This window comes from Budorcas taxicolor, chromosome 6 (assembly GCF_023091745.1).
Source record: "Budorcas taxicolor isolate Tak-1 chromosome 6, Takin1.1, whole genome shotgun sequence".
Taxonomy (NCBI): domain Eukaryota; kingdom Metazoa; phylum Chordata; class Mammalia; order Artiodactyla; family Bovidae; genus Budorcas; species Budorcas taxicolor.
The window spans coordinates 114,042,620-114,068,661 of NC_068915.1; the positions used below are offsets into that span (position 1 = coordinate 114,042,620).

At 60.1% G+C, this 26,042-nt stretch overlaps 1 protein-coding gene across 15 annotated transcripts in view; it reads right to left on the reverse strand.

The window, feature by feature from the left end:
• ABLIM2 (actin binding LIM protein family member 2) overlaps positions 1–26,042 on the reverse strand; it is a 171,397-nt gene that overhangs the window by 48,935 nt on the left and 96,420 nt on the right. For 9 of the 15 annotated variants that reach the window (XR_008199584.1, XR_008199585.1, XM_052641650.1 and 6 more), the window contains exons 9-15: positions 24,181–24,237; positions 22,275–22,352; positions 14,224–14,370; positions 10,336–10,456; positions 8,616–8,714; positions 2,423–2,524; positions 1,860–1,913 (exon numbers count right to left, since the gene is read on the reverse strand). Coding sequence is in view for 13 of the 15 variants with exons in the window: in XM_052641650.1 (XP_052497610.1) it covers positions 1,860–1,913; positions 2,423–2,524; positions 8,616–8,714; positions 10,336–10,456; positions 14,224–14,370; positions 22,275–22,352; positions 24,181–24,237 (658 nt within the window). In the remaining 2 variants the exon portion in view is untranslated. The remainder of the gene's footprint in view (positions 1–1,859; positions 1,914–2,422; positions 2,525–8,615; positions 8,715–10,335; positions 10,457–14,223; positions 14,371–22,274; positions 22,353–24,180; positions 24,238–26,042) is intronic. The other 6 variants (XM_052641658.1, XM_052641657.1, XM_052641660.1 and 3 more) reach the window with 4 other exon arrangements.

Consider the following 26,042-nt stretch of genomic DNA (forward strand, 5'->3'; position numbering starts at 1 on the left):
AGACTTAGTGTGAGAAGTTCTCTGTCTCGGATCTCGGCCTCATCAGATGCTAGGGAGCAATTTCACAAGCTGATTTACCGCCTGGCCCCCTCCTACCCTGTGTGTGTAAGTGGTGTGTCACCGGCCAATCAAAGGCCAAGTCAGTCAGTTCTCCCTGCAGACGAGGACAGCTTCAAGGCTGGAGCACAGGCGCCCCGAAGGGAAAACATCACTGTCTGCCTGCCCCTGCCTTCCTGAGCTCAGTTTCCCCACGGATGACAAGGGGGGCTGGTCTGGACAACCTCTGAGGGTCCTGGGGTTCACGAGCCCCGCCCTCTCTGATCCCTCGGGAAGATCTGGGTTCCCTGCTTCTCCGATCAAAGGGGAACAGTAAAAGGCATCACCTCCTGGAAGCCCAGGAGTTCCCAGTCATCTCTTGCTTTCTTGGGGAGAGGAAGAAATACCCAAAGCACAGGGCCTACTGCAGTCAAGGAGAACATTTATAAAACGGACAGACCGCGGGCTTGTAGTAAGCCCCAGCCAGCCAGCCAGTCGTGTCTGACTCTCTGCGACCCCACAGACTGTAGCCCGCCAGGCTCCTCTGTCCAGACGACTTCCCAGGCAGTTGGTTGCCACTTCCTCCTCCAGGGCATCTTCCCCACCCGGGGATCGAACCTGCATCTCTTGTGTCTCCTACACTGGCAGATGGATTCTCTACCAATTGCGCCACCTGGGAAGCCCAGTAAGCCACAAAAAAACACGATCTTTGGCCATGCTGCGTGTCATGTAGTATCTTCGTTTCCTGACCAGGAATTGAACCCACACCCCCTGCATTAGAAGCCTGTAGTCTTAACCACTGGACCGCCTGGGAAGTCCAGAATACATGCTTTGATAGCTTTCACCCCACAGCATCCTTCCAGTTGTCAACAGGGGTTGTGGCCGTCTTGGGGATGCCTCTGGGCAAGAACTTTAAGCATGGGAGCTCCCTTTCCCATCTCTCTAGGGATTTAATAACAATCCCGCATCACGACAGTTTAGAATGCGATTTCGCTTTCATTACCTGACCCGGGCCCTCCCAACCAGCCTGTCCAAAAGTCAGGACGGAGGATCAGTCCTGTTCTGCAGATGAGGAAACAGAGGCTCAGGATGGTGAAGCAACACATCCCAAATCACCAGAAATTCTCTGAAGAGACAGAGGTGAGACCTGGAGCCTCCTGTCCCCTGACCACCTGACTCCTGCAGGCTCAGTGGAGTGCAGACGGCTGGTCACGTCTGGGAGGGAAATTGGAGGCAGGGCCAGGGGCGCAGTGAGAGACACCCTCGCCAGCAGAAATCACCTGCCCCTATTTGCTGAGGCTTGAAATCCCTTTAACCAAAGGCCAAGTCGTTAATTCTACCATCAGAGATTCTCAAAACTCAGGACTTACATTCTCACGGAGGGCTAGAGGACTGATTCTGGTTTGTGCGATTTTCCAAAGACCAGACTGGGCCACCCTGGGGTCCAGGCACCTCCATCCCTCACCATCTAGGCTAAAATCAAGCTGGCTGCTCCCCTCAAAGCAATGCCCCTGAAGCCACACGTGGGGACCAGCTCGCGGTTATAAGCCCTCATCTGCAGCCCGGCCCTCGAGTCAGCTCTCGGTTCACACACACACACACACACACACAGAGGCGCTTACTCAGACACACTCTCCGCTGCAGTTTACGAAGGGGTCTCCCAGGATCCCACCAGCAAACACCACACACCCAATGCTCAGGCCGCAGCCCCCGCAGCCCCCTCCCCGTCACGTGTCAAAGCACAGCAAGAGCAAGCAGCAGAAGCAAAGGCCCCGGCAGGCGTGCAGGGCAGACGCAGCAGCAGGGGCTCCGACGGCAGGTACCGTGCTGCTTGTATATGGGGGGCCTCCTATAGATGTTGTCTCTGACGCCAGTGTCTGGGAAAGGAGGAAGGAGAAAAAGGAGGGAGAGGGCAGGGTGAGCAAGCGCACTGCGGTGGTGCCCGTTCTCCCACCATCCGTCAGCAAGCAGCCCGCCACCCAGAGTCCCCAGCAAGGAGCGAGGACCCCAGCGACGGGCGCCCGGGCCCCACACACCGCGGCTGCACTCAGCCCAGATGCCACCCACCGTTGTGAAGGGGGCAGAGGGCCGGAGGGGGCCAGAGCGGGTGTCCAGTGACAACCTGTCTCCAGTCCACTCCCAGAAGGGCAGCCGCACCTCCCCGGGATTTGTGGGGCTTCGGGAGAGACTCAAACACGTGCCGGTTTGGGGATGCGCACACCACCCATCTGTGGATTTTTAAAGCATCTCAGAATATGGGGGTGGGGTGGGGGATGAAGAAGCTTGGGGAACATGCGAATCCCAAGAGGTAAGGGCAGACGCCCGCCCCGACAGCTCAGGGGGGGCCCATCTGCCTGGTGGGTGGCCGTGTGTCCTGGGCGCCTACCTGGGACGTGGAAGTGGCGAGGAGCCTGCTGGTAGGTGGAGGGGGGAGGCTTGCTGTCTGAGAGCACGGAGAGGCTGGGAGTGCTCCGGCCACTTTCACTGCCTCCAGACGGAAGAGCGAAGACAGCAGACAGAGGCGGGAGGGGAAAGCAGAGGAGAGCATTTCAAGCATGAGAGCTTCGGGAGCCCGTCTCCCCTGCCTGGTGGGGCCTCCGTGCCCTCTGCCCAGGGGAGAGAGTGTCACCCCCCCTCCACCGACACCTCCAGATGGGGCCCCACGACTCGTTAATCCAACCTCGAGGGGCCGCCTTCCATGGCCTCAGAATGGGGGAACAGGAGCGCCCAGGGCAGGGCCCAGCCTGCTTCCAAGTTCCCGGGATGGCTGGCCGGGCCATCGACAGTGCCCCTCTTTCCTTGGGCGGTGGGAGTGGGCATGGCCAGGCTCCTGCCTGAATCTAGGAAATCACAAATTCATCAAGACTAAGCACCCCCACTTTTTCCTAAGTATCCTTGTGTAAAAAGATGCTGACTTCTTGGAGGATTCACAAATCAGCCATTCACAACAGGGGCTGAAGTGCTAGAACTCATTGACATCTGTCTTTCAAAAACCACTGAGGCCAATTTTATCAGCTACAGGAGAAAAAGAGGCAACTGGTGTTCATCAGCTGCCATGTTCCCAAATAAAGCAGTTTTTTTTTTTTTTTGGCTAGATTGAAGGGGAAGAGCCCTCTGATTTTGGCTCCGACTTTTATCCCATCTGGATCTGTCAGTTCAGTTTTTGCGGACAAGGTTGGATTATCAAGTCACAGACTTTAGACAGCCGTGGTCACCCGGTGGCCCTCCCCGGCCCACCCCCACACCTCCTGAAGGGATGGCGCACGGCTCGTCTCAGCAGGACATACAAAGGCACAACTCACTCCCCACTTGAGCTCAGGGAATGTCATGTGACAGCTCGGTGAAAGGAAAGGGACGTCTCAACCTGAAAACACCCCGGACTGGGAGTCACAGGACCCCAAGGCGACACGCGATGAGGCAGCACGGGCCGGCCTGGAGGTGGGCTGACGGGGGTGGAGCGGCAGACGGGCTTGGGGGGTGCTCTTGCCTGGGGGTGGTGCGCTGGGGACCCCAGGGGGCCCGAGGGGCAGGGTGGGCACAGCATACCACAGCCAGCTCCCCAGACTGACTGTAGCTTCCAGCAGCTTCCCGCCAGGACACCAGTTTCATCTGTCAGCGTGGACAGAACGTCGGGTAGAGAACTGTACCCCTCAGGGAGGGGGTGTGAAGCCCGCTTTTCCCTTAGCACCACCCTCCAGCACAGCTCAGAGCCTTCTGGAGCCTCAGACTAGGCTGCACTTCCCAGTGGGTAGACGATGCCCATGGGTGTGTGAAGGAAACCGCAGACCCGCCCTTCTGGCCATGACTCATCACCCCCAGGGCACAGAACACGCGGAAGCCGGGGCTTCACACTCATCTGCTCGAACCCAGAGCAGCTGAGGACGGCCTGCCTTGGGGCGCCCTGCTGTGCCAGGGCGTCTTGGCCCAGCCTCCCATGGCTTCTCTCTGCTCCACCCAGGTGGGGCAGACTCCAGCTCATCATGGGACCCCATCCTCCCCAGTCCTCAGGGTCACTGTGCAGCATCCGGCTTCACAAGCAAGACTCCTGTGTATGTGCACACGTGTGTGCATATGTGCACGTGTGTATGCACGTGTGCACGTCTGTGTGCATGCGTGCACATGTGTGTATGCACGTGTGCACAGGTGTGTATGTACTCACGTGTGCATGTGCATGTGCGCACACGTATGTACATGTGTCTCTGTGCACACGTGCATGCACACACATGTATGTGTATGCACGTGTGCACCCATGCACGTCTCTGCATGTGTCTCTGTGTGCATGTGTGCGCACATGTGCGTGCATGTGTGCACATGTGTGTGTGCGTGCACACACACACGTGTATCTGAGGAGGACTGTGGCTTTCATTGGGGTCAGGGGGCAGGTCACACCCACCTCACACCTGCCATCCAGGGCCCTCTTCACTGGCCACCAGACTCTAAGACTAGGATCTGACCCAATCTGTCTCTGCTCGTCGCCCCTCCTCCCCCAACCCCTGGGGGACCCCCTTTCCAATCCTCCCTGCTTGTCCAGGCTCCGCCTGGGTCGAGGCTCAGGTGCAAAGCCTTCCCAGGGGACACAGCCCAGCCGGCCGTTCCCTTCTCTGGACGCCCGCCTGCCCGCCTAGCCACCATGCCGCTAACCCCCGGCAAAGTGCACACTCGCATAGATCCCACCTGGGGCCTCGCAGAGCACTTTCCCCACGGCCGCCTTCTGCAGGGCCCTGGGTGCTGGCGAGACTGAGCTCTGGGCACTGCCTTCCCCGTGGGTCCTGGTGGCCAAAACCCCTACCACCGACATCACCAGGGGTGGGAGAACGCCAGGGGCAAGCCCAGCTGTGCGGCGACGCTGAAACAGCACAGAGCTCCTCGTGCCCGGACGTGTGGCCCCTCCCGGAGGTGGGTCAGCACGGAGGTCGCTTCTGACCTCTGCTATGGACGGTCCTCAGCGCCCTCAGGGAGCCGTCAGGGCCTCGGTGGGGGAGCCATCCTGGAGCCCGGGAAGCGCTGGCCGGTGAACAGCCGTCTCCCCTGCCCCCGGGAGTCAGTGCTTTGCTGCGGAGCAGTTCCGGTCGGCACGGAGGTTTCCCGCGAATCCCACGTGGTTCCATCTTACATGCAGCCAGTGGTTCGACACCCCGGTGTTGTCCAAACGCCTTGCTTCACTCAGATTTCACCCGTTTTCTGCTCGTGTCCCTTGGGTATCCCGGGACCTGTCCAGGATGCCAGGCGACATGGTCTTCATGCCCCCACAGGTCCCCTGGGGCTGTGACTGCTTCTCTCTGTCCAGCACCTCATGACCTGGGCAGTTTTGAGAAGTTCCGTGCGGGTGTCTGGCAGACTGCCCCTCAGGGAGGATTTGCCGGGTGTGTTCTCATGACCAGACGAGGTCATGGGTTCGGGGGGAAGAGCCCGGCGGGGAGGCGCCCTCCCCACATCGTCAGGGGTGCTGCCGTCCATGTGACCTGGTGCTGAGATTGACCTTGACCCCACGGCCAAGGTCGTGCTGGCCCAGGATTCTGCATGTCCGGATCCTCTCCGCCCCCAACTCTGCACTCTTTGCAGGGAAACTGCCCGGCACAGGCCCCTCCTGACAGCAAGGAGGAGGGCACCCCTCCTGGAGGGCAGAGGGTCCCCGTGAATCACTGGGGTTCATTCTGCCGGGAGCTGGTCTCTTCTCCCCATTGGTTGATTACTCGGTCATGCTTTACATGGCTGTGGACCCATGGACGTTTGTACTCTACTTTCCGAGCCAGCACCATGCCCTTCGTTCCGCTGCTCAGCTGTCCACACTCAGCCCTCGGGAGCGCCCCCACCTGGCTCCATGGATCTTCTCAAGGTGACCAGAGGCGAGGCCAGCCCCCAGCCCCTGCAGGGCTCCCACGGAACACCACGATGCAGGCGGGTTCCACCTGCCCGGCCTGCTGCCTCAGGCCACCTGGGCCGACCACGGCCACCAGGTGGATGGCCCCAGAAGGGGGTGAGATGAAGAGGTGCCGACAGGCGCCACCAGTGGGTGGGCAAGGGGGCCCTGATGAGAGGCTCCGCCTCTGCAGCCCCTCCTCGCCCCCTCACACTGCGGGCGGGGGGCTCACGGGTCACTGCCCCCTCCTGCCCAGCAGCATGGTCCTGCCAGCATCACCTCTCTCTGCACTCACCTGCTGGTCCCTGCGGCCTGCTCCTTAACAGGTGAGAGGTCGGGCTTAAACCTCACACTGTCCCGGGAAATACACCAGGGACTGAAATTTATACTAAAGTGCAAATGGCTGCCATGGGCACCTAAGCTGCACACAGGTCTTGTCAGGAGGGTGGCCCTGGGTGCCAGGACATGGTGGGAAGGTGTGTCTGTGAATGGAGGGGTGAGGTGGGAATGGAGGGGCATGTGGCCAGGTCAGGGCAACTGCTGGTCCCTCCTGGGTGAGCCCTCAACCTGTAGCATCATCCAGAGGGAAAATCTCCAGCTGAGCAGCCAAGGAAGCTGAGCTGCTGGGAGGAGCGGCCAGGGAAGGCTTTCCTAGAGTGCAGGTGGACACCAGGCCCCATGACCAGCTGAGAGGAAGGCAGGTGCCCTTGGCATAGCTCGCCACAGAGCGCCCACAGGCTGCAATGCACCAGGCCCCGTGGGCCTTGGGGAGGAGCGGCCCCACAGCCTGCAGGTGGACACACCTGGTAGGTGAGGGCCTGCCTCTGGGCCCAGCCCAGCAAGCTGTCCCTGCACCTCCGTCTCCTCAGGGGGGAGTCTGGGAAGGGGGCTGGGGCTCCTGAGGTCACAGGCGGCCCTGGAAGTCAGCAGCAGGCAGACCCGGGGGTGCCAGGCAGGCACCCTCCACATCCTGCACAAGAGAGGAGGGTCGGGGCTTTGCCCGATTCCTGGACAAAGAGAACTGGGGGAAAGAGCAGGCAGAAGGGAAGCAGGGTGGCCCACCTGGAGCACACCGTGACCCCTCCCTGACCTCAGGGTGCCCTTGGAGGGGCCGTGATACAGTTTCTGAGCCATACTTTGGTGGAGAGCTGAAGGGCAGTCCCTGGGGCCACCTGGATGGATATGGACAAAGCTGTTTCCCGGGCGGTCAGCCCAGCTCCCAGGGTGGGGCAGCTTGCCTGGCCTTGCCTCTGGGCCATACCTCTGCCAGGGACCCAAAGCAGGGCCACGTCGGGCAGGAGGAAAGCTGTGTGCTCAGCTTTCTGACCTTCGAGACAAGAAGAAGGGGCACCAGCGTGGGTGACCTGCGGGGCCGCGTCTAAACATCAAGCTCCCTCCGGTTTGCAGTGAGTCTTCTGTCCGCTTCTGGGTGAGGCCACATCCCAGCCACATGGCACCCTCGTCCACATGGATGCACGTAAGCCACGCTGCTCTCCTGCTCACAAGATCTGGGGCTTTGCTCCTTCTCAGAAAAGCCAGGACATCCAAAATAGTCTGGGAGCTGCGGGGCCAGGTCCACAGAGAGGAGGGGAAAGCACCCCACTGACCAGGGGGCTCTCTTCTCAGTTAGACTAATGGGGTCACTCAGATGGGTGGTGACAATGCATGTGAAAACCATCCAAATTCCAAGGAGCCGGGATGGGTGACCATCAGTGATGCATTAATCCCACTGTGCTGGCCTCTCCCGGTCCCTCGGGGTCAGAAGGTTCTCCTGAAACATTCTGCACTCAGCAGCCATGAGGAACGGGGACCGTAACTCACTCCAGGGGAACCAACAGACCCACTGCTGCTTCTCTTATGCTCTGGGGGATCTTTCCGGGGTGTATCAGTCAGTTAGGGCTGCGTAACAAAGCACGTCGGTTGCCTGGCTTGCACAGCAGACATTCGTTTCTCCCGGAATGGAGGCCAGAAGTCCCAGATCAAGGTCTAGCCGGGCTGGGTCTCAGGTGCAGCCTCTCTCATCGGCAGAAGACACTGCTCTGGCCTCACACGGCCTTTCCTCTGAGCACACACAGACACACTGTCTATTCCGCCTCCAAAAAGGCCACCCACCCCATCGGATTAGGGCCCCACCTTTATGAGTTCACGCAACCCTAATACTCTCCTAAAGACGCTTTTTCCAAATGCAGGCTCACGGGGGCTCAGGACATCAACAAATGAATCTGAGGGCACAATGCAGTCCATAGCCCAGGAACTGGCCCTTCTACTGGACTGATTCACATACATGTGCCTGGGCATGGGTGGGGCAGACGGGCAGGTCTGAGCCCTGGGAAGAGCTGCAGCCAGGCGGGGTGCCCGGCCACCATGAAATGAAGCCGCGGACACCTCCTGATGACTGTGGCAAGCAGTCGCCTGTGCCCGCCGAGCCGAGGGGGAGATAACACGGGGTGACTGAGGTAAAGGCTTCGGAGCCAGCCCAAGGTGGGCGTTGGGTAGGTCCTAGAACCCTCTTCCCTCCTTGCCGCTCGCTTTTCTGACACAAGCAGCTGCCTCCTGGGAACACGGACACACCAACAGAGCTGGACACACAAGACACACAGCGGGGAGCACGGGCGTGAGACGGGGGCTTGGGGAAGCCATGCGGCAGCAGACACAGGGCAGCAAGACAGGACGCACTGCGGGTGGCCCGGGGCACAGCCCGCAGCCTCGCACGCCTTACCTCGGAAGTACGGGATGTAATGATGTCTGAACACGGAAGAAGGGCTTGGGTGTTGGGACAGGGACAGGCAGCTACTGGTACCGACGCTCGCAGTACCAGCTGCGGGCGACAGAGAGCAAGTCAGAGTCAGCCCGCCCGGCCACACGGCTGCAGAAGAGCCCCAGGCCCCGCTCTGCCGTCTCGACCCAAGAACACACACCTTTCTGAGGCACCTCGAGGGGCTGAGCCGCCGAGCACACTCGGGGCACCTCTGCTCCGGGCTCGGAGGGAGGAAGGCCTGCCCGCTGGGGTCAAGGTGCCCAGGCCCGCTGCAGGCCTGCCCCCTGGGTCTTGCCCACTGCCCCACGAAGGGGCTTTCTTGGGATCCGGGAGCCAGGTGGAGGGCAGTTAGCCAGACTGGGGAGGGGTCAGTCACCGGACAGGCACCAGGCCTCACCCAGGAGAAAGTCAGGCCTTGACCCTGGGGTGGCCATCTGGCCAGGCACCAGCTGGCCAGCCCAGGTGACTCAAATACAGCGGTCAGGGGTCAGCAGAGGGGTCCTCAGAGAGGCTGATGGCCCTTCTCCCTGACCTACCCACCTGCCTGGTCAGTCACCCCCTCATTCCCTCACTTGCTAATTCACTCTCTCACTCACCCACCCATCCACTCACTCACTTACTCATCTATTCATTCATTCACCCACTCATTCATTCATTCCCCCACTCATTTGCTCATTCACCCACTCATTCATTCATTCGCCACTCATTCATTCATTCCCCCACTCATTCATTCATTCCCCCACTCATTCATTCATTCTCCCACTCATTCGCTCATTCACCCACTCATTCACTGTCACTCATTCATTCATTCCCCCACTCTTTCACTCACCCACCTACTCATCCATTCACTGAGTCGGTCACGCATCTCTCACCACTCACTCACTCATTCACTCACTCACCCACTTTCCAAACTTCTATCGAGCAGGACGTACCAGGCACATGGCAGGGAGGTAATGAAAATAACTTTGCCAATGAATGGAGCTTTGATTTTTCCACAAGCTCTGCAAAACTCAAAAGCTGAGTTCATGGAGGTGAGAATGGAGCCATGCAACAGCTGGCCGAGGAGGAGATGCTTGGAAAAATCCCTCAGAAAAGCAGCCTCTGTGTGGAGTCCCTGTGACTCGGACACACTGAGGCAGCTCAGAGTTTTAAAAGGGAAGGGAAAGCAATACACAGCTGGGTGCCAGGCAGGGGATGAGGCTGGGGCGGCGGAGAGAGGACCCTCCTCAGGCTTGTCCCCACGGCTGCCTTTGGGGCCACCGACCCAGAAACAGGTGAAGCGTCCATGCGTATGCTGATGCCAGTTTTTGCCCGCTGATTTCGCCTTCACAGTGCAAACCTTCCAAGAATTCCGGGAGCTCGGAACTCAGTGACTCCTGCACTTTGCGTGGTTTTTCATTCCTGACACTAACACGTGAGCTGGGTTCTACGTGCCCAGCACTGCCTTGCGTGTTTCCCAGGATGGCTCCTCTAATCAACGGGGTAACCTGCCGCCTCTGCACTTCACCTCCCCACCCAGACCGCAGAGGGCCTTTAGTTTCTGTCACTAAAAGCACAGCCCTCCATCTCCCAGCCCGTCCTTTTTCCAGCTGTGCAAAGTACGAGACAGACCCCTCAGGAAAAGCAACAAGAAGCACAGGTTCAGGGGGGTGAAAGGAGCTGTGGGGGCGAGGCCAAGTACCTGGACGGCTATAGTGCTGGGGTGATCGCGAGGTTGGGGTGTAACGGCCGAGGCTGACCGAGCCGGTGGAGCTGGGGCTGGAGGTCCGGCATTGCTTGTAGGAGCGGTCGTCCTGCTCCCCCTGGGAGGAAGACAGCCCGGTGAACGCTGAGCCAGGAGCACCACCCGCCTTATCCCACCCTTCCGCCCTCCACGCCCCTTCCACACGCCTGACCCAGGAGGCTGACTCAACATGGCCTCAGGATGGAGTCCTCGAACCTGCACCCGCCAGGACACTTCTGAAGAGCCAGGCGGGGCGCTGGCCTTGGTGCTGACGCTCCCTTCGGCCTGAGCATCCTTTAGTAGCTATCAGCTGCTGGAGGGTGGGATTGTACCCATCCCTTCACAGCACCTCCTTGAGGCTGGGCTCCAAGGGTGGGTAAAGGCACCTGGCTCCCCTCACTTCCTTCACTCCCCATCTTGCCCAATCCTTGGCCCCCAAGAGTCCTTGGGAGACACTTTGAGACCCACGGAGATTCTGTATTCTACCAGCCTCAACAGGGGCTCTCCAGGTGTGGGAGGTGAGAAGCCCCTGAGCCGGGGCCCAGAAGCTCAGTTGAGTCAGACGCACGGTCACCAACAACACAGACTCCACTCAAGCAGGACGGGCACTCTCTAGAGCGGTCAGAGCGGGTGGCGTGAGATGGCATGGCCCCGTGGGTGGGGGGTGGAGACCGCCGGACCACCGCAACTCGGCACCCTGGCCAGAGTCATGATGTGGCCTGGCATCCTGCCGTGGGTGGGCCCCACTCCTTTGCCCACCAGGCCGGCCTGGGGATGAGGACTGGGAGGGTCTGGGTCTGGCACTCACGGCTCCCACACCCTTCCCAGCTTACCTCCCGCCTCCCAGGGCTCCTCTCCAGCTAAGCCCGCATGAGCCACTGTCCCTAAACCTTGCCTGCGTGCCCACCTCCACGCTCCGCTCAGGCCGCCCTCATGCTGGGAGTGCACTTGTCAGGGCCTCCCCCCTCCCCGCGCTTAACACTGACCTCCTGGCCCGCCACCACCCGACTCCCCACCGCCAGCAACGGGCACTCTGTCTCCTCTGGGGCTGCCACATTCCAGCTGTCTCGTCTCCATCCCCGGGCATTCTCTGCACAGCCCCACTGAGCAGCTTATATTTTACAGGTGTCTTGTCGCCTCACCTGCCCTGTCCCTGGGGCTCCCGACCACACATGCACGGGCCACTCGGTGCTAGCTGCCCACCTACAGGCATCTGTCATCACCTTCCTGTGCCCAGGATCTGATACCTCTGGAGTCTAATTGGCAGCCATCTATGTCATGGGTTAATTTTGAGAAACAGACATGAAGGGCGGGCCGCTAATTATAAACACTATTTGATACAGAAACGCTTTCAGCACGTTCACCCTCAAGGCTCCAAGGATATTCCCACAATCCCGCTCAGAGGCGGATGAGGTGGCCCCTGCTACCCCAGCCCCTGGACCTGTTCCTCCTCTAAAGGAAGCCGTGGACCAGACCGCAGGACGCCTGTGTCCCAGGTGCCCACATCGCCAGACTGGCAGACGCACAGGGAAGCATGCGGATGAGACACCATTATAAAAATAACCAGCGCCGAGGAGGGCACCCCAGCCTCAGAGGGCCATGGCCTGATGCCAGGGCCAGAGGCCACGGCGAAGGGCCTGGGGGGCCCTCCTGGGGGAGCCTCGGGCGGTCATCTTTATAGTCTAGGCAGCGGAGCGATGAGCAGATGGGCGGGCTGGGGGGCGGTTACCTCGGGCGGCGTTGGCGAGAGCAGCTGAGGGGACTGTGGACGCAACACAGGGGACCCCGTTAGGCCCGGCACCAGGGGTTCACGAGGGGAGGGGCCCACACCCGGCCCAGGCACATCCACCCCAGGGACCCTCCTCCTGACGGGAAGGGACTCCTCCCTACTAGATCCCACACAGGTGCCAAAGCCTTCTCTTTGGAGACCTACCATCAGTGGACCCCGAGAAAGAGGCCCCCAGGACGGAGCTCTGTGCGGATGAGCGTGGACCTGTCTCCTGGCTGGCCTGCCCCGCCCTGCCACCCTCCCGTGAAGACACATTTCCAGTCGGAGGACTGTTGGTTCAGGGCATCGGGTCACCACCCCGTGAGCCCACAGGTCTTCTTCAGGAAAGATAAAGGAGCCGGGAGAAAGGAGGGTGATTCGGAGCCTCGGGGTCTGGGGAGAGGATCAGAGTGAGGGGCTGGGGGCCATCGGGGCCCCGGGGAGCAGCTGCCAGCCAGGCACCTCCCGTTAGAACAAGCGCACCTTCCACCATGTGTATATGGGTCTGTATATGGGCCATCCACCACCTGTATATAGGCTCAGGGAGGCAGCAAGTAGCAGAAGGGGCTCTGGAAACTGAGCTTCCAGGCCAGAAAGCTCACCTGTCTCCCCTACACCTGGACAGCTAGGAAGATGCTTTGGAGAGTTTCCTAGGAGGAGGCCTGAGTGACTGGGGGCTCTTTCTTGTACCATCCCCGCCCTTAGAATGGGAAGGGGGAACTTGTACCCCAATCTGCCCATTTCACAGATGGGGAGACTGAGGCTCAGAGAGGCTGGCAGAGCTCTGTGCTTCTGGCCCACTGCTCTTCCCCCTGTGAGCTTTCCACCCTGGGGTGAGCGGCTGTAAGGCTGCAGGTCTAGAGAAGCAGGCGAAGCTATCCAGCCCTAGGCCATGTCTGCCCCAGCTCAGTGCCCCAAACCCCGTTCTGGGGCTTCCCGGGCCCCCCTTCATCATCTACTCACATAAAGGGCCCCCTCAGAGCCCGCCTCCAAGCAGGCCCCCCGGTTGGTGCATGGTGGGGCCTGCAGAGATGAGAGGTCCCCGGAGACGGAGGAGGGTCGGGACCGCAGCACCTCGCTCTGGGCAATGGTAGTAGCCGGCACGGAGGCCGCAGTGACCAGAATCGGCCACCCGGGCCCACGCCCTAGCTCTGCCCCGAGCCCCACGGTCCTGGGGCCAGCACATCCCCCCTCGGTCTCCTCTTTGCAGAGCGCTGCGCCATGAGCGGTGGGCAGCGCCAAGCCCAGGGTCAGGGCAGAGTGAAAGCAGGTCTGAGCGTGGGTGGCAACTGTGGCGGTGGCAACTGTGGCCGCAGCAACCATGGCGGGGGTGGCGCTGGGCAGCTGCTGCGGCGTACGGTGAGTGCACCCCGGGAGGACCCCGCCCCGCCCTCACATCCCGCAGCAGCACCTGCCAAGCTGGGTTCACCTGCATGACCCCCTCGAGCCTGGAGACCCCGGAGCCTCGGCCACACCTCGGGGAACTCGGTTACGGCTACGGCCGGGGCTGAGCTCTGCCCCCCGAGGGGCCGCCCGGGCCAGGCCACCGCATGTAACTGGCCCATGGACACGGCCGGCAACTGACAAAATGCTCCTCCCCTCCAGCTCTGCCCCCAGGGTCACACCCGAGTCTCAAAAAGCCAAAGCCAGCAACAAGTTCCAGGTTAAATGAGAGGTGCAGCCGGGTGGCCTAGACAAGGGCACCGCCCGAGGGATAGAAAGGAGGAGTCAACTGCGGTCCCACCAGGGATCAGACCAGCTCGAGGCGCTCACGGGGCAGGGAAGCGTGTGAGCAGGGAGCGGGGCCAAGAGCGGGCTGGATAAGGGAACACGGTCCATTCCCCGGGAGTGAGCATCAGCCCAACTGAAGACAAGGATGAGACGCTCGCTTTGCCCCTGGCACTTTCCTGATCATCCTGGAGCTTCCCGCTCCCTGCCCCCCACTCCAAGAGGGCCTCCCCGTCCAGAATCACGGGGCAAAGAGCACTCTGGGGACTCTCTAAAGAGGAGGCGCGGGCTGTCTGAGGGGGTAAAGGAGGTTGAGGCCGCAAAGGCGACCCGCTGCGGGGGCCCCGTACCTCGCTGTAGCTCTGCCGGTCCCCCACCGAGTGGCTGACATAGGGCGAGTAGGAGATCATGTCGGGGCGGTCGATGTTGTAGATGGCCTTGCTCTTAGGGAGGGCGGCCAGGTCTCTGTAGTCCAGGATCTCATCACCCAGCTTGGCCTGAGAGAGGGCAGGAGGGGCCGCGAGGGCTGGTCAGACCCACACCCGGGGCCGTGTCGCCCAGCAGGCGTGGGAAGAGGCAAGTCTGAGTGAAGCGGTCGGAGGGGCAAAGGCAAGGGGGCGGGGAAGCCTCCTGGCCCTACAGACAGTGAGAACTCAGCCTGCGGTCTAAACACACACTCACACAGTTATGCTTGCATACACACAGACACACATGTGCACAAACAAATACACGTGAGGGCACAGCAAACATATATATACACACATACATGCACGCATGTAAATACACGCTTGGATGCAGACACACAAACACGGACACACACGTACACACACACTGTGCGTGCCGGCACAGAAAACTCATCGCTCGGTTGTGTGCGGCTCTCTGCTGCACAGTCCACGGAACTCTCCAGGTCAGAACACTGGAGTGGGTCGCCGTTCCCTTCTCCAGGGGATCTTTCCGGCCCAGGGATCGAACCGGGGTCTCCCGCATTGCAGGAGGATTCTTTACCAGCTGAGCCACCAGGGAAGCCCGAGAACACTGGAGTGGGTTGCCGTTCCCTTCTCCAGGGGATCTTCCCGGCCCAGGGATTGAACCAGGGTCTCCCGCATTGCAGGAGGACTCTACCAGCTGAGCCACCAGGGAACGTGCACACATGTGTACGAACGCACACATGGACGCATACTCACAAACGCTTGCCCATAATAGACCTGCATGCATGCGAACACAGATACATATGGGCTCACATAAAACACACACGTACATAAAGGACACACACACGTGCATTTAAATGCCTGCTCGATGTATGCACAGATGCAAACGCCCAGCTCACACATGCAGGCCTGCACATGTAATACACGTGTGCACACAGAGAATGTGCCCGCCCACAGCTATGGAGGGGGACGCTGACACACCCACAACTCCACCCACTCACACTCACCAGCACAACCTGCAGGCACCCACACACTCGCACACACTAACCGCACACACCCAAACCAGTACTCATGAACACACCTGCATACCCAGCCACTCGTACACACGCTCAGGGCTTTGGAGCACTCCCTACACACAGCCAACGGCCTGACATGTGACAGGTGACAGCCCGAGGGCGTGTGACCTCACGGAGGTCACCACAGAGGTCACCACAGAGGTTCTCACTCGTGGCGACGCACCTGGAACCGTCGCATCTGCTCGGCTGAGGTCCACAGGCAGGCTCACTGTCATGACTGGGCTCGGTCTGCCCCACTGCCCACCAGCCCCTCCTCCTGGCTCTGGGGGCTGCCTGGGGGCGTGCGACCAGACAGGCCTGGGAGCTGAACTCCACGAGACTTGGCTCTCACAAGGGCTGAGGTTCACACCCAAACACCAGACTCAGCCCTGGTGTTCCCGTGGCACACCCCCCCGGCAAGTGCGCATGGAACGTTTACAGCTTGCGATCCGCACAGAAGAAGGGACGTGCGGCCCCAGCGCGCTCCCAGCACCGCCCAGTCCCTGGTGGAGTGGACACCCAGTCTCCTATCCCTCCTGGAGCAGACACGCCAGTCACCTCCTTTCCCCCATGTCCCCTCTGAGGGTTAATCTCAGCCTGGCCTTGCCAGTCATGGGCAGAGCTGGCCAGTCGGGCTGCCCCCATTAGCTCAGCTTGACCCCACAAACCTCTTGAGAACCCTCATCTCGACCTCAGCCTCCCTCAGGGATCCCCGGTCCAGTCAACGCAGCCCCTGCCCGCCTCTCTGCCCCCCTCCCAGCCCCAGGCAGCTTTGGTCAAGGTCCTCACGGCCCGAGTCCAGATCTAACCTCTGCCTCTGGGTGTGGGGGTGGCCGCAGGGAGAGGCGTCCTGCCAGCAATTCTTCCAACAAACCCCAGCAGCAGCATGAGCTCTGTGCTCCACCCCAGACAGCAGTGGGCCAAGCCCACGAAGGGGGGCACGCACAGGACCTCCACTCCACAGGGGAAGAAGCGGAGCCCAGAGAGGTCAGGTGACATGCGTAGTCCCACAGCCAGGGAGCGCAGCAGGCGGTGTGCTCGCACGGCAGCTCTCCTCTCTGCCCGGGCCACGTCCCTCGAGCTCCAGGGCCCCCTTCGCCCTCCAGCTCACATCCTCCGGCAGCCCTCCCGGGACAGGTGACACGGCCCTCACTGCCGTCTCCGATGTCTGGAGGCAGATGTCCCCAGTCTGTCTGCTGTACGATCTCTCCCCTTCGTGCCCTCGTGAGCCGGGCTCAGCCCCGCCGCCCCAGCTTTCCCACTTCCTCCCAGGTCTGGCAGCTCTAGCCCACCTCCTCCAGGAAGCCTTCCCTGACCACCCAACTCCTAGGCTCCCGGGAGGCATTGGGTACCGCATGCCGTTTGTGACATAGGTTGAGAGAGTGAACACCCGATGTCTCAGACTCTGGTGATTCCCTTCGGAACCCTGGGCAGCGCTCGGAAGACCTGAGTTCAAACCCTGAGTGTGCCATTTGTCATGACGATGACCCCTGATCAGCGTTTCTGAGCTGCTCCTCTCTGTACTGGGGAAATTGGAACTGAGGCCCCTGCAGGTCCAGCCTTGTGTATCCGCTCATCGGAGCCCCTCACTTCCTGGCCCAGGAAACCAGCCACATCCAGCTCCTTACTGCTTCCTCACATCCAGAGCCTGAGGGCTCCACCACGTAGATCCCTCCCTCCAACACACCCTCCCCAGACCGCTTTGCCCGGCTCATGGTCTGGTCCTTCCAGAGTCAGCAGAGGCCTCTCCTCCAGGAAGCCTTTCCTCTCTCTCTCTCCCGTCTGGGTTGGATGTTTTCCTCTTTTGAGTAAAGGTGCTGATCTTTGCTGGTGCATCAGTGTCCCCTCCCCGCAAGGCTAGCGGCTTGTGGACCCAGGACTCTGCTTCACCATGGGGCCCCTCCCCCTAATTCCATGATTGACACGACACGGCGGTCAGGGCAAGCATGCCGCACTGAACTAAAATCAATCGCGCACTCGCCAAAGCCAGGTGGACTCTCTGGGCCTTTGTCTCTCCCTGAAAATGGGAATGCCACCTGGGCCTCGCCATCTGCGGGATTTCTGAACATCCACACGGCTTGACCTAAAGGGCAACGTTGCCATGGGGCTGGGGGAGGCTGTGCCCACCCACTCTGCCCCCTCTGCCCTGCTGTGATCACAGTGCTCAGCTGCCCGCTGGGTTGTTCAGCCCCAAACGCATGGTCAGTGAGGCCCACCTGGCCCTGGGTCAGCCCCTGACTGCAGGAATCAGAGAGAGCGCTTGACAATGCCATCAACATGAGCCAGGCTCAAAAAGAGGCCCCCAACCCTCAACCCCCAGCCAGGTGGCTAAGTGCTCCCGGCTCCTCACAGCCACACCAGCCAGCGGGGCTCACACATCCATTTCCAAGCATCCAGGTCCTGGGGTGGTTGCCGTGACAACGGGCTATGCCCTCCCATTGGCGGAAGGCCACTGGGCTGTGTGCGTCTGCGAGTGTTTTCCCCCTGCTTTCTCCTCCCTACACTGTATCCAGCACGCGTGTGTGCTTAGTCACTCAGCCGTGTCCAGCTCTCTGCGACCCTGTGGACTGTAGCCCACCAGGCTCCTCTGTCCATGGGATTCTCTGGGCAAGAATGCTGGAGTGGGTGGTCACGCCCTCCTCCAGGGGATCTTCCTGATCCAGGGATCGAACCCACATCTCTTATGTCTCCCGAACTGGCAGATGGATTCTTTACCACTGACGCCACCTGGGAAGCCCCTAGGATGTGGCCATATACGACGTTACAGCTGTAATATAATCCTGCTGATAATATAGTCTGAGATGCACTTGTACACTACGCCACTCACTACTTTACTGGCTGGGGAAAAAAGGGTGCAAAACAATATAGCCCCTGTGACTTCGTTTTGTAAAAAAGAAAGAAAGAAAATACACGCACACGGAGAGAAAGAGACCAAAAGCGTGTACTTCAACATATAAACATGGGCTACTCTGGCTGGGAGGGCTATAAATGGTACTCATGTTTGTCTCTATACCAATCACTGTTCTTCCCTAATAAATGTGGGTTACCTTTGTAATAAAGAAAAAAGCAGCGAAAAGATTACTTTTTAAAAAACCCACCATTTATTGAGCTTCCCTGGTGGCTCAGATGGTAAAGAATCTGCCTGCAATGCAGGTGACTCGGGTTCAATCCCTGCGTCGGGAAGATCCCCTGGAGGAGGAAATGGCAACCCACTCCAGTATTCTTGCCTGGAGAATCCCGTGGACAAAGGAGCCTGGCGGGCTACAGTCCATGGGGTCGCAAAGAGTCGGACACGACTGAATCACACACACACACTGTGCCCATGTTTTATCCTGTAAACATACTAGCATGAATGAGGCATGACCTCTGCCTGCCAGGCACTCACAGCCCATGGGGAAGAGGCTAGCCACAGCGCACGATGAATTCCGCCCCATTCCTGCACACGCGGACCTCAAGGGGGAAGCGATCTCTTCCTGAATGGGGGAAGGAGGAGGGCGGGGAGGCTGCATTTAAAGACAGCAGGGGCTGCGGGAGGGGGTGGCCGGCGCCCTTTAAAGCTCACTGGGCTTGGGCGTGGATCGAGGCCCCTGCCCTGAGGTCCTGAGTGTGCCCAGCACCGAGCAGAGTCAGGATCACAGGAGGGTGGGAGCAGACACCAGCGGGAGCGGGAAGACGAGCAGGAGCGAGCCCGAGGAGGCGTGCTGGACCGGACTCCCGTCTCCTTGGTGAAGGAACTGCAGGGGCGCACCGCTGACCGGAGCCGACACCAGCCCTGACCTGGGAGGGACGGCAGCAGGGCGGGGGGCGGGGATCCAGGCCGGGCGCCGGCCACGGTGCTGGGAGTCCACGTGTTGGAAATGCCCGGGTGTCCTTGGATGGCGGCTCCCTGACTCAGAGGCTGGGACAGACTGGCTTCTGCCCCTCTCTGAGCTGCATCTGAAAAGTGGGATGCTGAGAGCTGGAGGCGGCAGCAGGCGTGGGCCTTGTTACCTGGTACTCAAGGCACCTCAGCTGTGTCAGCTGAGAGCAGGTGTTTCAGACTCAGGAGTCTGGGTTCAATGAGCCCTCTTGAGGCCTTCTGTTTTAAACCCTGGTGCATGGGTATTAGCCAAGCAAGAAGCCTGTCTCAGCTGGGATGGTGTGACCAGGTAGAATCCACTTCAGCTGAAGGCACGCCCAGATGGTGGGGACCTTCTCGGCCCACCATCACCCTCGGCAAACTCCTGTTGCCCAAGGGTAGGGACGTCAGGGGACCTGGCCTAGGGGGCATGGCCGTGGCTGTGCTGAAAACAGCCTGGTGAAGAAGGCTTTCAGCCCTGAGCAACGGGCTTCCCTGAGCAGAACCCAAGCTTTGGGGTGAGAAGACCTAGTCTCAAAGCTAGCTCTACTGCTTACCACTGTGAGATCTTTAAAGTAACAGGGACTGCAGAGACCAATGTCCTTGCTGACGCCACTGTTTTACGTCAGCACTGTACTCAAGTCCCTTCAGTTCAGTTCAGTCGCTCAGTCATGTCCAACTCTGCGACCCCGTGAATCGCAGCACGCCAGGCCTCCCTGTCCATCACCAACTCCCGGAGTTCACTCAGACTCATGTCCGTCAAGTCGGTGATGCCATCCAGCCATTCTATCCTCTGTCGTCCCCTTCTCCTCCTGCCCCCAATCCCTCCCAGCATGAGGGTCTTTTCCAACAAGTCAACTCTTTGCATGAAGTGGCCAAAGTACTGGAGTTTCAGCTTCAACGTCAGTCCTTCCAGTGAACACCCAGGACTGATCTCCTTTAGAATGGACTGGTTGGAAAGCCTCTTACAAACAGCAACTTGTTCAAAACATAATCATGGTTAACCAGTCCATCCTAAAATATTCATGCTAATGAATATTCATTAGAAAGACTGATGCTGAAGCTCCAATACTTTGGCCACCTCATGCAAAGAGCTGACTCATTGGAAAAGACCCTGATGCTGGGAAAGATTGAAGGCAGGGGGAGGAGGGGATGACAGGATGAGCTGGTTGGATGGCATCACCAACTCGATGACGTGAGTTTGAGCAAATCCCGGGAGATGGTGAGGGAGAGGGAAGCCTGGTGGGCTACAGTCCACGAGGTCACAAAGAATCAGACTGAACGACAGCAACGAGCAGTCACTAACAGCAGCTGCCATCTGTGGACAGGGCCACACTCAGTGTGCCACGAACACGATCTCGTTCAAATGGTAACAGTCGCTACCACTGGTCCTGATGATGACGGCATTTGGGGTGGATCGTGTCCTCCTCCTTTTTTCATGGAATCGCTAACCCCCAGCACTAAAGAATATGTATTTGGTGATAGTGACCTTTAAAGAGGTGGTTAAGGTAAACCAAGGTCAGCAGGGTGGAGGCCCCTGAGCCAGCACCCTGGGGGTCCTCCTGCGATGAGGAGGTCAGGACAGACGTGCACAGAGGGACGACCACGTGAGGACATGCAGAGAAGATGGCCGTCCACACACCCAGGAGACGGGCCTTGCAGGGAACCGACCCTCCTGACGCTGTGACTCGGACTCCCAGGCTGCCGGACGGTGAGAAGGTACGTCTCTGTGGTTGAGCCCCCCTGGTTTTGGCACTCGGTACGGCAGCCCCACAGACAAGCACCGATGTCACAACAGTAACTCCAGTGAGCGCTTCCTGGGGCCCCGCTCTGGGCTCAGGGCTGTGCCCAGGGCCTCCCACTCAGGCCCTCCGTGGCCCTGGGCAGCAGGTGCTGTGGGCCCCCAGGTATGGGTGAGCTCCCAGAGGCTCAGAGAGGCTAACGCCTTGCCCGAGGGCACACAGCTGGCCTGGTGAGGTCAGGTTGTCTTTCTGAACCTCTGAGTCTGCAGCTTCCCAGGGTCATCCGGCCACTCACTCTACAGACTACAACCTGGGCTCTTATCATTAGGGCAGGAACGGCCCTGTGTCCAACCAGAGTGAGAGTTCCGGGGGCTAAAAAGAAGTGTCGAGAGGAGGGAATCCGATCTCCATCGTGTTAGAGAAAGACCAGGCTCTGGCCGTGAGTGGGGGGAATGGGAGAGGAGACTCGTCCCGGCCGACCAGCCTGCAGGGGTGAAGCCGGGCCGACCAGCCTGCAGGGGTGAAGCCGGGCCGACCAGCCTGCAGGGGTGAAGCTGGGCCGACCAGCCTGCAGTCCAGGGCTCACCCCGCTTTCCCGTTCCCTCCCCGCAGCACAGGCTCTTTAGACTAGCAAACCAGCAAGTAATTATAACAGTCACCTTCCGTTTCTAAAGCCACCACCCAGAGGTAATTGCTGTCAATAATTAGTTAAAATGTTCTCAATTGTATTTAGACTTGTATGTGCACAGACACTCAGACACACACACCCACACACGCAATATCCATACCCGTACACACATGGACACACACACGCACAGATGTAGACACACTCACACACATATCCATCCATACATGTGCGCACACACATGCCTACATACACACACACAATACACACTACATACACACAATACACATACGCACACCTACATGCACACGAATACACACACACATAAATGAGAATGGGATCACGGAACGCACGTCATCCTTCACATGCTCCTTCGAGAGACACATCAGGAACTTTCCACACCCACAGGCACGGGTCTGCACCGTGGCTGGCGAGCGCTGTGTGTCCAGGCGAGTCCTGGCTGCGGGGTGCAGGCAGGTGTCCTCACCGGCACCGCTGTAAATCACGGCCGTGAGCACACCTCTCTGCACGCCGGACGCCACATTCCGGGGCAGCCGCGGTCACACAACACATCCACGCAGGAGGCCCCGAGTCAGCCTCAGAGCCTGTGCCAATCTCTCCCACGGCCCCATGCCCCGTGCCCCCCAAGGACACACTCAGCAAGGACCCCGGGCCCCTGGTCTCCTCCCCCCTCCACAGAGAATCCGACTTACATAAATCACGCGGCTCGGAGACCCTGAGGTGCTGGAAGCAGGTACAGAAATGATGCTCTCTGAGGAAGTCCTGGTTTCCTAGGAGACGAGGAGACAGGGAGAAGCTGAAGCAGGCTCTGTCGACGCAGAGAACCTTCCGGAGGCAACTATAGCAAGCCGAGCGCCAGCAGAAACGCTGGAGCTCACGAGACCCTTTCTATGGGCAGGTGGAAAAATAAACACGCAGGCTTGGATGAACGACAAGGAAGCTGTAACCGGGAGACACAGCGGGTGACCCTGGCCGCCAGCAAAGGGGCCGTGTGCTCCCAGGGCAGGATGGACTCGCTCCGCGACCACGAAGCTTTCCCGTCGCTGAAATGATCTTTCTATTTGGAGGGTGAGAGCAAGCGATGATGCGTTTTCAGGGATTCTGCACGCCCCGCCGGCAAAAGCAGGATCGAGGCGCTCCGGGAGCGGATTCTCTGCGTCGATTCTGGGGGGCGCGCTGCAGCACCTCCAGCCCCGCCTCTGCTGGCCGCCGTCTGGCCGTCCCGTCTGGGACCTGCTCCTCGCATGCGGCTGGGGACCATCCCCCAGCCCTCCTCGCTCATCTCTGACCATGACGTCCGCACCCCGGAGGTGACAGACCCCACAACCATCCGTCTCCTCTGCTCTGCTGGGTCAGGCCCTCCACCACCATGACGACCCTGTGTTCCTCCAGCTCCAGCCCCCCTCTCTGCACCCAAGTCCATCCCCGCCTGCCGGGCATGACCTGGCAGCTCCTGGACTCTCTCCTGGTCTAGCCCTCTGGCTGACCGGGACCACCCAGCCTCCTAGCTTTCCAGCCCCCCTACTCGCCTCATCCGAATGAAACCCGTCTCCACGAACGGGCTCCTGCTTCCCGCCCCCCACTCACGGCTCCTCCCGTGTTCTGCTTTTTTATTTGGCCAGGCCACAGGGTTTGCGTGCCTCCTGCAGTGGAAGTGTGGAGTCCTAACCACAGAAGGCCAGGGAGGTCCAACTCCTCTCTCGTTTTCTAAGCAGGCCCCCCCTCACCCCTGGAGTCCTGTCCAGCCCCTCACAGTGGTCCACACCTCCCACCGGGAGCCTGGGAGGGGCCGTATCGTGAACTGAACCACTCCCCTCCAAAGCTCATGGGTTGAAGCCCACACCCCAGGACCCCAGAACATGACTGTGTTTGGAGACGTAATTAGGTTTAAATGGAGTCTTCAGGACAGGCCTGGATCTGACTGTCTTCCTCATGAGAAGAGGAGGCTAGGGCACAGACAGGTGACGGGTGAGACACAGGGAGGCGAGGCTGCCCACACGCCCGGAGGCGAGGCCGTCCACACGCCCGGAGGCGAGGCCGGCGGGCCCTGGAGCTGCAGCCTCCAGAGCTGAGAGAGGACAGTTCCGTTCGCTGTTTAAGCTCATCTGGTGTGGCTAACACCTGGAGAAGACTCTAGAGAGTCCCTTGGACTGCAATGACATCCAACCAGTCCATCCTAAAGGAAATCAGTCCTGAATATTCATTGGAAGGACTGATGCTGAAGCTGAAACTCCAATACTTTGGCCACCTGATGTGAAGAGCCAACTCATTGGAAAAGACCCTGATGCTGGGAAAGATTGAGGACAGGAGGAGAAGGGGACAACAGAGGATGAGATGGTTGGATGGCATCAGCGACTCGATGGACGTGAGTTTGAGCAAGCTCTGGGCACTAGGGAAAGACAGGGAAGCCTGGCGTGCGGCAGTCCACGGGGTTGAAAAGAGTCGGACACGACTGAACAAAGATGCCTGCCATGGAGCGCGCCCTCCTCCCCTCCGGGGAGATGACCCCCAGCGCCTCCTACACTCAGCGCAATACCAGCGGGGACGGGACGACACCAGGACCAGACGAGAGCCCGATAGGCGGCGACAGGGGCAAACCTGACAGGCGTAGGGGGTGGCGCCCGGAAAAGCCTGGTGGGAAACCTGGGTCTGCATCTGGAAAGGAAAGAGAAGGGCAGGGCGTGAAGCTCCGCAGAATCGCCACGCTCGGTCACTCGCCAGCCGGTCCAGCCGCCTCCTTACCCCAGGCATCACCCTGGCATCCTCTGTGAGGCCCCACGGCCCGGCTGCACACATGGGATGGGGCATCAACTCAGGAATCTGCCTGTCCCCTCGGACCATGGGCTCGCAAAGGTCGGCAAGAGGCTGGGGTCCCTCGAGAAGCTCAGCCCGACCCCTGAGGCTCGGCCACCCCCAGGAAGACACACATTACGTGCTGCAGTTTCAAGGGAGACACGCCGTGCGAGGCGGGAAACACAGGGTCTGTGTTTTACTGCTGTCCCGGTGGCCAGGTGGCCCGTTTTGCTAGGCAAAAATGCTGTGCCTGTGAGTTTGGCACATCTGAGAAAAACCTTTGATGCTCAGCTTCCTTCTCTGTGAAGTGGAAAAGCCTGCCTGGAAGGCTCTTTCCGTTGCTGAGGACTCAGACGCGCAGCCTGCTAAGGACTTGGCTCTGGTGAGTCACCCTTGCTTTTATCTCAGTTCAGTTGATTCCAGCTCATGACAGGAAGTTCCTTCTTCACAAAGCCGACCAACACTGGGTGTTTCAGAAGACAGTGCCGAGCTGAGAGCGACAGCAGAGGGCCTCGAGGGGCGCTCCCTGGCATTGTCAGGGCAGCACCGCGGTTACTGCCACCACGACCCCAGTGGAAGGGGGCTTGGGCTGTTTGCACGGCAGCAAGAGGGTCCGGCTTTCTCCTGCACGTTTCAGGGTCCCAAGCAGGCAGCTGAGCAGCTACACGGTGACCCCCGTCTCTGTACCCCGGTTCCTGGCCCAGGAAAAGCGAGGGCGGGGAGAGGAGCAGCGCCCCCACCCCCGCAATGTCCTCCGGGTCAGGGAGCCCAGATGGAATGGGGCTGAGTCCAGGCGGTTCCCCCAGAATCAGGAGACCTGGGCCATCTCTCACCTTCTCTCTACCCTGCCTCCAACTAGCCCAAAGGAGCCTCACAATCAAACCCAGCACCCAGCTGCGTTCTCCGGGGTGCTGTTCACACCCGCCCAAGGCCAGGCAGTCGTCCAGCCCTGTCCACCCAGCCCAGCCCCAGGAAGCGCCGTCTCACAACAGGGTCAAGGGGTGCCTGGCTCTCATTAAGGTCAGACACAAGCTACTTGGACACACAGAGGGAGGTCAGTGCCCGCTCGTCTCCACGTTAAAGCCGAGGGGCTGAGGCTCCGAGCGGGCTGGTGGTTGGCCCAAGGCCACAGAGGCTCCAACAGCGGGTCTGGCTCTCCCACCCCGGCGGCCGCTGCGAATGCCGCTAGAACAGCCTCGCTCGGGGTCAGTCTCTCCATCCTTGTGTTCGGGCCCCCGGGGCAGCTTCATCAAGCCTGGCTTCTCTCTGTTCAGCGGCCCCACAGTCAGTGCAGGGGCTCTGGCTTCCTCCTCTGGGTGCCCCCCCAGCCCCGCAGTAAGCAGCCAGGACCTCCGTGTGCCCCCAGGGTAGGCGTGCCCACAGACAGCCGCAGCCTGGGGGAGACCAGCCCTCCCATCCAGGCTCCCTCTGGTCCCACCGGAGCAGGAGCCGCCAGGCTGGCCCAGTCCCGACCACCTTCTCCATGCACCAAGGCCTCTCCAGCTACTCAGCAGACACAGGGCCGCCCTTTCCCACGGCTCTGAAACCTCCTTCGATCCCTGCCTGTTCACAGTTCCTCAGACTCGGACCCCACACCCAGAGCAGGGCTGGCCCCTGTGACCCACCCTTCCGCACACCTGCCAAGCCCTGGCTCCAGGAAGCCAGGC